At 40.3% G+C, this 13,180-nt stretch overlaps 1 protein-coding gene across 1 annotated transcript; it reads right to left on the bottom strand.

Annotated features, from left to right (window-relative positions):
• Nucleotides 1–3,180: 3,180 nt before the first annotated feature.
• On the bottom strand, nucleotides 3,181–13,180 carry LOC115820516 (deleted in malignant brain tumors 1 protein-like). Its single transcript, XM_030784134.1, has 10 exons — nucleotides 13,069–13,180; nucleotides 12,393–12,701; nucleotides 7,246–7,558; nucleotides 6,820–7,124; nucleotides 6,376–6,678; nucleotides 5,950–6,258; nucleotides 5,545–5,847; nucleotides 5,153–5,461; nucleotides 4,873–4,902; nucleotides 3,181–3,212 (listed from the first exon to the last, which is right to left on the bottom strand). The coding sequence occupies exons 1-10, from the start codon at nucleotides 13,124–13,126 to the stop codon at nucleotides 3,202–3,204; spliced, it is 2,250 nt and encodes a 749-aa protein (XP_030639994.1). The 5' UTR covers nucleotides 13,127–13,180; the 3' UTR covers nucleotides 3,181–3,201.

The raw sequence follows: 13,180 nt of genomic DNA, 5'->3' as shown, positions 1-13,180 counted from the left end.
ACCCCATCCTCTTGACCCACAGTTCTTCAGTGTAGACTCTGACCCAGTACTGCTCACTCTATTCATCCACACTGGTCCTGATCCTGGTCCAAAATGAGCTCTCTCATTCAGTACCTCTACAGCATCCCCGCAGCCCAGTTCTCTACACACCACTACAGCATCAGTCATATCCCAGTCATCACTACACACTGTCCCCCACTGTTCTTCATGAAGAACCTCCACTCTCCCAGCACAGTTACTGCCACCATTCACCAGTCTGTACAGAGAGAGAGAGAGGGAGAGGTGAGGGGAGTTCTTCTTGAACCACACTCTGTTTGAACAACTTGACACAGAGCATAACCTTCTCCTCTGCTCTCTCTGACTGACTGAAGTAACTATGTTCCCTCAGCCCCCCTAGTGAGAGAGAGAGCCCGCCCCACACCCGCCAGTCAGAATCACTATTGCCTTATTAGAGACATTAAAGGAAACCATCAAACAGATACACTGACAAATCAGAGAACACTGTTGATTTTTATCCAAATATATCAAAATATCACCAACACTGCTGAACAGGACTCCTCCTCCTATCTGTAGACATGTCTCTTTGAGGAGAGACAAGGCATATCAGAGCAGTGAGAGAGTCACAAAACTAAAAGGACACTCACACAGACACACGCACACACACACGCGCACACACAGCCTTCTTATAATAGGGAAAATCTTACCACAAAAATGTGAGATTTTCCAGAGAAAAACAAATATCACAGCCAAATATGAAATGAACTGCATGAAGTTTAAAGTACATTCTTCATATTAAAGCTATCAGCGTTGATGGGATGCATACCCATCTGCCCCTACACCTCTCTCTCTCTCTCTCTCTCTCTCACATACACACACACACACACACACTCACACACACTCACTCGTGGGTGCACATGAAGACGGCTGCTGCACCTGTAACTCTTCGTGGTTTTTGGTTCAGAGTAGAAAGCTCAGCATCGGGACTGTCATTTGGCTCCACCAATCTCACAGTGTGGTCCAACAAGATGGAGAGATTCTTATCATCGGGACATGTACAGTTCGTCCATAAAAAAAAACAAAAACCCTTGTACCACGGTAAAGTTGCAGTACCTACATTTCTACTTACAAAGATATTTAAATATGTCACTCCTGTAACAGTTTTCCAAGCACTAATATTAAATGTCTCTATTTGTTAGTTTGTTTATTTGTTTGTTTATAACTAGTAACAACATATTTTTTTTAGGATAAGTAAAATGTTGAGTGGGCATTTGTTCCACAGTTACACAGTTTCCCTGGGAAGATTTGTAAATTAATTTTAAGTAAGATCCAAAGGACCATTTTTTCATTGTTCTTTTTTGGTTCACAGGCACAAACACAACCCTGGACTCCCATCTGCTCCATGGGACTTCTGCCAGAGGCAAACATAGACTGTAACAGGGCTGACGTATTTATAAAGGCCATCAGAATGTAACTGGGCTGACACACTTATTAAGGTCTGCTAGACTGTAACACAGCTGAGAACTTGTGTGTGTATGAGTGAATATGTGGGTTTCTGAGTGAGTCGATGTGTGTGTAAGTGAATGTGTGTGTAGACTGATATGTGTGTCATGGAGTGAACGTGTGTGTGTATAGTAAACATGCAGGCCAGTATATATGAGTAGGTGTGTGTGTGTGTGTGTGTGTGTGTGAATGTGTTGGCCTCTGTGAGTGAATGAACTTAAAGGGCCATGAGTGTGTATGTGGATATTCATGTGTTTTTAAGTGAACGTTTAGACCTGAGAGCAAGAGCAGAAATTATAACATGCTGAAAGTCCAACTTTACTGTTGAAAATCTGAGATAGCGAGAAATGCTGAAGAAAGGGTTATAATGGCTCCAAAGGTCAAATGGTAACACACAAGACCAAAGTATCCCCTTGTTGGAGAGGCCTTGTTTGATCAGTTTAACATTTGTTCTTCCACTAGGGGGAGACACAGAGACAGAATTATTTTACTGAGTGTCTGTGCAACAAGATAACATGCTGTTTGACCTCTTATATGTTGGGCTTCAACGATTTTTGAACCAGATTTAATCACAATAAAATAAAATGAATTAACTAGCATTAATCGCACTGCCAGAGGAAATGTTCTATCAAGTGTGTTTAATTTAAGTATGAAAGCAGATCACCACACATTTCACCCACTGGTGACATGATCATGCAGCCAAAACATCATTGAATATCAGCAAAACTTCTCCATTATTATTCTGAGTAATTTTATTTTCACTCTAATGGTCATAATTAACAGTTAGTTCATGTAGATATACTGCAGTTAAAACCAATAATAGATTAATGTTTTTAGTCAAAGATTAATATATGATGTGGCATAAATTTTTAAATTAAAAACAATGAACAAAACGTACGACAGTAAAGAACAAATAATTAAAACATAATGACAATAAATGACTCCAGAGGATCCTCAACTCATCAAATCCACCAGCCAACATTCTGGACAGAAAAGACCAAAGTCTGTCTGTGTGTGTGCAGGTGTGTGTGTGCGTATGTGCGTACCCCAGATCTTACACGTCTGTATGTGAACAGAACTGAACAGAATAAATCACTCTGAAAGAAGACTATGTATGATGTCATATGGGAATACTAAGGAAAGGCAATTGAACTCATATGAATATGTTTATTGAATACTGTACATTCAAAGCATTACACATTTATATTTAAATCTGTGTTGTGAATCCACAGCACAGAAATTTAAAGGTGACATTAATAATATGATAAACTTTTTCTAGACAAGGAAATATATGGCTGGAGGTGAAATATCTGAATTAAATGTACCAGCAGTTAATAAAAAGTGTGCTTATATGAACATGAGTTATTGTTTTTTCATAACTAAAAACATTAAAAGGTATTAAAGCAATTAAAAGTGAAAACTTTGGTAAAAACATTTAAAGCACAGAGAAATGTATCAAAATCTATATATCTGCCAGAAAAGTTTATACTATGGACTTTCTGAATGAAATAAATCTATGTAGTTTACTGAACAGTAGAATAGAAAAGGTTGGAATGTTTAAGCCATGTATTAACACTGAACTTTTATATTTCATATGTGGGAATTTGTCGTCCATCTGCCCATCCTCATGTCATACTCCACTCTATCATCTTTATTCATATTTTACTGATGATGTCAGTCACACTGCTTTCTGGCACTCAGTCACCTCTGTCCTGTTGAGGTAAAAAATGTTGAGTGAAATGACACGTTTACCACCATGGAGACAGATAGAAAAGATGGAGTTTACAATCCAATCCTGTCAAACTCTTTCATTTTTTTTACATCACTTTACATATTGTCTAGAATTATATGAGAATTGAAGATCTTAAAGTCTGTAAACTTCTTGTGCACTTTAAGTACAAGCAGAGGGTCTTACAGCATAAAACTTCGTAATGTTATAATAGACCGCACTGGATTCATACCTGTACTGAAATAATCACCCAAATCAACATACTGTGTACAGCGACAGAAAGTATTAGACAATTACATTAATACCAGTTTCATTACTTCTCTGTCTAGAACACAATTACACACACCTGCACACACACGCGCGCACACACACACACACACACACACACACACACACTCAAAGGTATCAGGGAGTCTGCTTTAGTTCAGTCTACTTTAAACAACGTTCAAAAATATTAAAATTTTCCTTCAAAGTCTTAATTGAACTATGATCAGGCCCAGCCTCTGACTCAAGGTAGTAACAATATTTTGCTTTTAGTTCCTATACTCATATAACTTCAGATTAATGTGACAGATTTGCAGTGTGAGAATGAACTAACGGCACTTCCTCATTCACACCTGCAACAGAAACGAATGCTACTCATACAAATGCATTTACACATAGCCTACACTTTAGCATAAGAGCAAAAAGCACTATTCATTACTACATGTGACAAATTTGGAGAGAAATATTAGCCAGTGAAAGTTTACTCTTGTATTTTACTGAACAGCCTGACACGGCCTGTTTTAGGAAGGCGCATGTTTCCTTACGAATCGCCTAAATATCACTCCCAGCAAAACGTCAAAAACACAAAGTTTTAAGTTAGTCATTCAGTACTGATATGTTTAAGATCACTGCATGTGTCTGTCCTGTGACATTATGGAATCTGGCTGTGTTTGTGTTCTTTTTTTACTGTTTGCTCTTCATGTTTGTCCGCAGAAGCGGATATCACTTGTCTCTACTCGACAGTGCATGTGCGGGACCATTGCTCCTGTGACCCTGGTGGGTTTTGGAGCCCAGGAGTCCAGACAGATTCTTATCATCAACATACGAACAGCACACAAGTAAACAAATTTTTACACCAAACTAAGTTTGCACTGACTGCATTAACATGTAACATATAACAAAATACCACACTCCTAGAGCCTTTTTCGTGTTTTTTTGTCACTATATTATAGTTTCAAGGCACCACAATTCACTAAATTCAATTAATAAACTGTTTAATGCATCAATGAGAACTCTTGAGAACTCTTTGCCCTCAGCTGTGTGATGCCCCATCCCCCTCCCACACACACACAGCTTTAGTGTTGCAGCTTGGCTGTTCCCAGAAATTTACTATATTTATTAACTATGTCATACTAGGGCTAATAATGTTGGCGAAGACCCATGAGCAGTGCAGAGGGAGTGGGTAGATCAGCGATCAGCTGTTGACAAAGACTGTAAAAGAGTGGTAGTTTTCACTAGATACACAAAACACAAATAAACAGTAAGGGACTGTGTGTATTCACAGTGTTATGATGGTACTAATAATTAACACTCTGAAAGTAAGTTTTGCTGCCGAACCGATACTAAACAGATTCTGAAGATGAAAAAGGACGGTGTACCTGTGGAGATCTGTGGCTGAGCAGATGGATCTGTGAAAATGTCAGAGAGAATCATATTTTGATCACAAACACAGAGAGAATGAGGGAGAAAAAAAAGAGTTTTACGATATGAGAAACACTCTGTCATATCTTAACGAGTTAAACTACTTTGAACACAACCTAGAAAACTTGTCAATAATATTTTACAGTTCAATTAAAACAAATCACTTATTAATAAAATGGCTCTTGGTAAATAAATGAGCATTTCAGTAATGTCATACTGAGATTCGGTCCAGCTTACCTGAGCAGATGACTCCAGCATCCAAAATATGTTCACAGTTATGCTGACCCCATCTTCTTGACATACAGGTCTTCAATGTGGTCTCCAATCCAGTGCAGTCCACAAGGTTTAACCAAATAGGTCCTGATCCTGGTCCAAAATGAGCCCACAACGGTGCCTCTACAGCCTCTCCACAGCCCAGTTCTCTACACACCACTGCAGCATCAGTCATGTCCCATCCCCTTTGACACACTGTCCCCCACTGTCCTTCATGAAGAACCTCCACTCTCCCAGCACAGCGACGACCACCGTTCACCAGTCTCACACTGTCTATATATGAAAGAGAGACAAATTGAATGCAACCTATTAATTTTACCTCCAGTAATACTGATTCCTCATAGTATCATTCCTACCTCTACACACCACTCCTACATCGTTGTCATGGGAACAGTTCTGTCTCTGTGAAGGTGATGTTGGACACAGGGCAATCTGAGATTCATTGCCTCTACACTGAATCTCCTCTGACCACACCTGACCCTCCCCTTTGCCAAAAGCAGCTGATCCCAGCACCTCTACAGGAACCCCACAGCCCAGCTCTTGACACACAACCTCTGCATCCTGCAGGTCAAAGTCAGTATCACACACCGTGCCCCAGGTCTTCCCACGAAGTATCTCTACTCTCCCAGAGCAGGGAGAATTACCCACTAGCTTGACTCCTGAAATATAACCAAAGAGCACCGCACATTTTGTATGATTGTATAGTTAATACTCAGTAAGAGACATCAATTAAATTCACTTTAGGGTCTTGTCCAGTTTACCTGAGCAGATGACTCCTGCATCTTTGTGATGACCACATTTGTGTTCACCCCATCCTCTAGATCTACAGTGCTTCAGTGTAGACTCTGACCCAGTACAGGCAACATTGTCCATCCAGATTGGTCCTGACCCCGGTCCAAAATGAGCTCCACTCTGAGCTTCTATGAGCCTTCCACAGCCCAGTTCTCTACACACCACTGCAGCATCAGTCATATCCCACTTATCACTACACACTGTCCCCCACTGTCCTTCATGAAGAACCTCCACTCTCCCAGCACAGCGACTATTACCGTTCACCAGTCTCACACTGTCTGTTCATGAGAGAGAGAGAAAGAGAAAGTTAGAATAACTTATTCATTTTGTCTCCAATAAGAGTGACAACAAAGTAGACTATATTAAATATATTCAAAGGATTATTTCACTCATACCTGTACATACCAGTCCTACATCGTTGTCATGGGAACACTTCTGTCTTTGTGAAGATGATATAGGACACAAGGCAATCTGAGATTCATTGCCTCTACACTGAATCTCCCCTGACCACACCTGACCCTCCCCTTTGCCAAAAGCAGCTGTTCCCAACACCTCTACAGGAACCCCACAGCCCAGCTCTTGACACACAACCTCTGCGTCCTGCAGGTCAAAGTCAGCATCACACACCGTGCCCCAGGTTTTCCCACGAAGTATCTCTACTCTTCCAGAGCAGGGAGAATTACCTGCCAACCTCACTCCTAAAATACAACCAAAAAATAATGCAATGGCAGAGAACAAAAAATGAGAGAAAAAGAGCAAACTACTGTAATATGTATTGGCTAATTAATGTACTGTTAGAGGGGTCAACTAATGTCACATTAGGGTTTTGTCCAGTCTACCAGAGCAGATGACTCCTGCATCTTGGTGATGACCACAGTTATGTTGACCCCATCCTTTCGATTCACAGTTCTTCAGTGTAGACTCTGACCCAGTACAGACCACATCATCCTTCCAGATTGGTCCTGATCCTGGTCCAAAATGAGCTCCACTCATGGTGCTTATAAGCCTTCCACAGCCCAGTTCTCTACACACCACTTCAGCATCAGGCAGACCCCAGGAATCACCACACACTGTCCCCCACTGTCCTTCATGAAGAACCTCCACTCTCCCAGCACAGCGACTTCCACCATTCACCAGCCTCACACTGTCTGTTCATGAGAGAGAGAGAAAAAAGAAAGTTAGAATAACTTATTCATTTTGTCTCTGATAAAACCAACAACAAACTGGAGCAGTGAAATGTATTAAAAATTCTTTTTTTTTCAAACATACCTGTACATACCAGTCCTACATTGTTTTCATGGGAACAGTTCTGTCTCTGTGAAGATGATGTTGGACACAGGGCAATCTGAGATTCATTGCCTCTACATTGAATCTCCTCTGACCACACCTGACCCTCCCCTTTGCCAAAAGCAGCTGATCCCAGCACCTCTACAGGAACCCCACAGCCCAGCTCTTGACACACAACCTCTGCATCCTGCAGGTCAAAGTCAGCATCACACACCGTGCCCCAGGTCTTCCCACGAAGTATCTCTACTCTCCCAGAGCACATGTTAGAACCATCCACTAATTTTACAGAACCTGCAGATTAGAAACATATCAAGATTGATTACTCATTATGAATCAGAGGTGTGCTGAATTTGTTCTGATCTCTTTATTTTTTATTATATATCCTTTAACCATCTGGAAGTCCGGTCACAGTCTAAATTTTAAACAGTGAAGTTTTATGTCACAAACGTATTCATATAAAATACCCCGAACTGGAGGTTTTTAAGTGTTTCTTTTTTGACCAGATAGTTACTGTGAAACATCTCTACTCTCCTAGAACTCATGTGAGAACCATCATTTTATATTTTGTCATTTTATATAATTGTTGCATTCCATGTGTCCTTTGCGAAGTCTCTCATTAACTTGAGTGCGCTGAGCTGTGTTGAAAGGGCCGGCCCAAGCCTTTATGGTGCCCTGAGCAGAATTTGATTTGGGGAGCCCCCTCTACCGCCTTGGCGCCACCAATACTACTAACTATGATCATTGATCATTTGCACACCTACTGTAAAATTACATACCCATTATCAGTTTTATTAGTTGTAGCTGTGGTGCTTATATCATACCAGTGTCAGCCTGGCATGTTTTTACCCTTCTATGGTTTTATATCTTAAAAGGTAGCAAACTCACAAAAGTGGTCTGGTGTTAATTTGCACTTTAATATTCAAAATGATACAGTACTAAAGTGGCATACTGAGCGAGGTGTACTGAAAAGTAACAAAATAAACCAGTAGACAATGCATTTACTGTAAACAAGTCAACCACTTTAACTGCTTTTGGTTTAGAAATAAAACTACAGCGCGCAAAAGCACAGAACATATGACGGAGTATTAGGAGCACATTGGAAAAAAAATTCTGAGATTTCGAAAATAAGGTCGCAATATTACGCAAATAAAGTCGTAATTTAATGAGAATAAAGTCATAATATTTTAAGGGTATAAAATTCGTAACATTACGAGAATAAAGTCATAATTTTACGAGGAAAAATCATAGTATTACCAGAATAAAATCGTAAAATTTCTAGAAAAAACATAATTTTGGGGAAAATATATTACCAGCAATGAACAAAACGGGCGATCCTCTCGGAGCATCGTCAATGGCAGCCTTAGCCTGCTCCTGGCAACTTCTGTTTGTCTCAGGCGTCGTGCCGTGCCACACACCAGTCAACAGGTAGCCTAACGTCTTATCATTAAACGTTTGATAAATGCGGTTTTGCTTGTTGAGCAAACACAGGTTTTCAGTTTCCTTCCTCATTCCAACTCAGACGGCAGGCTGCTCTTCTGATATTTCCCCTCTAAAATAACACGTTGACTAAGATTACGACGTTATTCTCGTAATATTATTGCTTTTTCTTCTAAAATTACAATTTTACTCTCGTAATATTATGACGTTTTCTTGTAAAATTACGAGTTATTCTCGTAATATTGCAACCTTATTCTCAAAATCTCAGAATGTTTTTCCTTCAGTGTGGCCCTAATACTCCGTCATAAGAACAACAATCAACTACAAAATCAAATAACTTAGATACACTGAAGGATATGTCCGTCATGCGTCATTACTTTTTGCTGCATTTTCCATCGACTTAGAGTAGAGGACTGTAACCTAATGGTAGTTTTCCTAGCTGTGCTTGCATCAAAACCCAGTTAACGTCCATTACAGTGCGCATGCACATGAATGTGACACACGCTCTGACAGAGGCAGCGGGAATTGATTAAACCAGTAATATTAGCTAGCCATCCCGATGACATAATATTGCGTTTTTGTATGATTACCATTGATTTAATATATCACACACACAAAAAAAATCAAGCTCTCTTGGGGACCGTAAGCAGCCGCTTAGTTCACTTATGGTGTGAGTGTTGATTCCTTGTTCCCTGCTCCTGCTACACCCCAGCCGGCATTTCAACGTTTATTCATGGTTGAGGCGTTGAATCACCGCTGAATCTTGTTTCGATTTTGAAAATCGAACCAATGTTGATATCGTGACGTTGTTTAATACACTGGTTAATACTGGTTAATATGAGGTTTCGCATCAACGCTGAATTGAGTAGTGACATTGAGAGTAGAATCAACGCTGACACCGCGATGTTTATCCTACGTCTTTAAGCTTTAATTTAACTAAAGAATCAGATTCTTTTAAATCCTGAACTCTATAAACACAGTTATGTATTTCGTTATTTCACATTGTGTCAGGACGTTAATTACTCATGCGCACTGACTCTTTGAGTCAAATTACATGTATTGTTAATTGGGGGAGAACTTTGACGTTTATATGTCAGAACAACCATCCTGATACCTCTGGCTACACTTCACCTAAATGGTGACTTCCCAAATTACTATCTGTAACATAAAAACTTAAAACATAGCAACAGATATCCCAAACAACCTCAGTAAACATCCCCTAACACTAGGGTTGCCATGTTTTATGTTGAGAAATGAGGGACGCCCTCCCCCCCAAATCCTAGCTCAGATTTGCTTAACAGCATGACAGTGTGATATACATGTGTCAACTCTGCAGCTGTTTCCTGTTGAGTCAGTGACTGGTTTAAAAAGGTGTATGGATTAGGCTGTTAAATACAAAAGGATACTTTGAGTTAGAATAATGTTTTTTTTTTTTTTTAAAAGTGTATCATGTTTATGGCTTAAACAGGATAGACCGATAGGGTTATTTATTTATTTATTTTTATTAACGACGTGGACGAAAATACGGGACAAACCGCGTCGCGTATTGATTCAATCCAGAACGCAACATTTTATTTTCAAATACAGGACGATCCCGTATTATAGGGGACGGGTGGCAACCCTACCTAACGCACATCTACTTCAAACACGTTGTCTAACAACAAACAAACATTGAAACTTGCCCAACAGAGCAAATGGGGCGGGGCCAACGACCACTCTGCGACGCTGCAACTTTATAACCTAGTTTGCAATTGGATCAACATGACAATACTGTCTGAATCAGGGATTTACTGCACATGCCCCATGTTTTCAATGCAATTGTTATATATAATGCAACTTGCTATGCATAATTTGCAATATTACTATCCCTGTACTATAAACACAAAAATAAACAAATCTGAATATGTCAATAATAAAGCTTGAATGTGATCAAATGAGACTCCCTGGAAAAAGAGATTATGGCACTTTCCTGAATATATAAGAGGAAAAGCAGCTGTTACAATTTTCTTTTGCTTGTTGTTGAAGACTATGTCGATTCAATGTACAGATCTTTCAACGTTGAGATTTCAACGTTGATTTATAAGTATTTTGTTAACATTTCTACAACCATTAGCATTGAACGTTCTTTCAATGTTTTTTCAACCCTGAAACAACATCTGACATTATTTCAACCACATTTCAACGCTGAAGGTCGGTCACCTGCCGGGTGGGACGTCCTGTTCGTTCTTATTGACCTTGGCCTGTTAATTGTTATTTTTTCATTGCCCAGCCTTCAGTAGCATGATTATCATGTGCCAGACCAGGCCTGTTTTCTGATTTGGATTTTGGCGGCATTTATGTAATGAAGTTTGCTCAGTTCATTTATCCTGCTTCTACAAGTATCTGTAAGAGTGGATTTTACCTAAGCATGGATGAGGTGGACAATCTCCTTTAACCCATTAAGGCCGGATGCAACATTTGCATGATCCCTTTAAGACCGGTTGCGATGTTTGTGTGCTTCTCCCTTTAGAGCAGGATGTGCGTTTTAGATGATGTTGTTTTTATCGAGACCCAGGCCCAATGAAATGCATCACTGAAATACATGTGGGGAAGGCTAAATGCTTTGTTTGTTTGTTTTTTCAGTGCTCTTTGCCCATCTTAACCTCTGAACCTTCATGTGGACTGCATAAACATTTCGAAAGTTGTGCTTCAGACAGTGACAATGGCTGACGACGTGAGCAGGGGGAGCGACACTGATGCACTGCCCTCACTCAAACAAAGCATTTTGCCTTCCCCATGTGTATTTCAGCAAATCACAAAGCATTTCATTGGTCACAGGCCTTGGAAACAATGACATCATCTAGAACGCGCTCACATCACATCCGGCTCTAAAGGGAGAAGGATGCAAATGCTGCACCTGGTCTTAAAGGGATCAGGCAAACGTTGTATCCGGCCTTAACAGCTTAAGACAGCACTGTTGCTTCATGCCTCAAAATGGACCTAGCTTAACAGCAGTGTCTCACTGAGGAGCATCACCAAGAGCTGAGGTATCTGAGGTATCTAAATGAGGCTATAGAGGAGATAAAACGTGAGACGCAGCAGTTTACCTCACCCTCCATACCACTCCTGATATCTTTTGCTACTAAGTTTGCTCCTGTCTCCCCCTGACCTGACACACATCAAGAATAGTTTCATGGGGCACCATCCAAGTGTTTCTTCTCCAGTGTTTCTAGGACATTCCTCCTCAGTTGGCAGTCCCCATTACAGATGCCGCCAGCATGGCAATAACCATTTCACAGCTGTCAGCACTTCTGCGTCTGCTTCTTTTGTTTCTTCTGTCCTGCTAACTTCAATGGTTTTTAATTTCAGTGGAGGTGCTGCACATGTCTGTGGGACTTCAAGTCAGCTCGTTCCTGAGTCAGCTTGTACCCTAGTCTTCTGGTAGCTCACATCTGAACAACGAATTTTGGCATTTCCTTACAGAAATACCGGCAAAGTGTAATCATGAAATGAGAAAATGTTCCTGTGAAAACATTTACTGAGGTATATCTTGACAAACTGATCAGTTAAACTTTGAAAATACAACTTTGAAAACTTGTCATACAAAGGTTTTACAGCACAGTTACAACAAATAATTTACAAGTGAAATAGTTCTTAGTAAATGAATGAGCATTTCTGTAATGTCAAACTGAGATTTAATCCAGTGTACCTGAGCAGATGACTCCAGCATCAAAGTCATGGATACAGTAATCTCCACTCCCTTTCTCTGATCTACAGTTCTTCAGTGTAGACTCACTCCCATGACACTTCACTTCCTCCATCCAGATTGGTCCTGATCCTGGTCCAAAATGAGCCAGTGTTGGTGCCTCTACAGCCTCTCCACAGCCCAGTTCTCTACACACCACTGCAGCATCAGTCATACCCCAGCCATAACTACACACTGTCCCCCACTGTCCTTCATGAAGAACCTCCACTCTCCCAGCACAGTGACGACCACCATCCACCAGCCTCACACTGTCTGTACCGAGAGCCAGAGAGAGAGAGAGAGAGAGAGAGAGAGAGAGAGAGAGAGAGAGAGAGAGAGAGAGAGAGAGAGAGGTTTTACTTAAGCTGTTGAAACCAAATCTCTACAAATAATCATTATCATTAATAATGATTAATGATGAATGCCTCTGGACATATCATCCACATTGTTCTCTGAGAACAAAAATAAATAAATAGAAATAAATAAAAATCAACAAATACAAGCACAAAATTTTGTTATAAGGGAACTGTCAATGCAATAATATAATCTACTCTCTCACATTATGCATTTCGCCAGTGTCATTTAAACAAATTTTCTTACTTTGACCCTTGAAAAAAAACAAAAAACCTTTTGCACTTACCAGCTGTGATGACCTGAACCATGGAGGACAGAAAAATCACCAACAGGCAGCTCTCCATCTCTATCTGTCTCAGTCCACACTCTGTTTGAACAACCTGACACAGAGCACAACC

This window comes from Chanos chanos, chromosome 1 (genome assembly GCF_902362185.1).
Source record: "Chanos chanos chromosome 1, fChaCha1.1, whole genome shotgun sequence".
NCBI lineage: Eukaryota > Metazoa > Chordata > Actinopteri > Gonorynchiformes > Chanidae > Chanos > Chanos chanos.
Note: the sequence above shows the minus strand (reverse complement) of the source record. Positions and strands in the feature narration are given on the sequence as shown.

Excerpts from the sequence above, each read along its gene's own strand:
- LOC115820516 (XM_030784134.1), bottom strand. The coding sequence starts at position 13,126 with ATGGAGAGCTGCCTGTTGGTGATTTTTCTGTCCTCCATGGTTCAGGTC. Across the intron at positions 7,125-7,245 it reads GGACTGGTATGTACAGGTAT|TGTGAGGCTGGTGAATGGTG; the intron begins GTTTGAAAAAAA and ends ATGAACAGACAG. Across the intron at positions 4,903-5,152 it reads TGCTGGAGTCATCTGCTCAG|ATCCATCTGCTCAGCCACAG; the intron begins GTAAGCTGGACC and ends ACATTTTCACAG.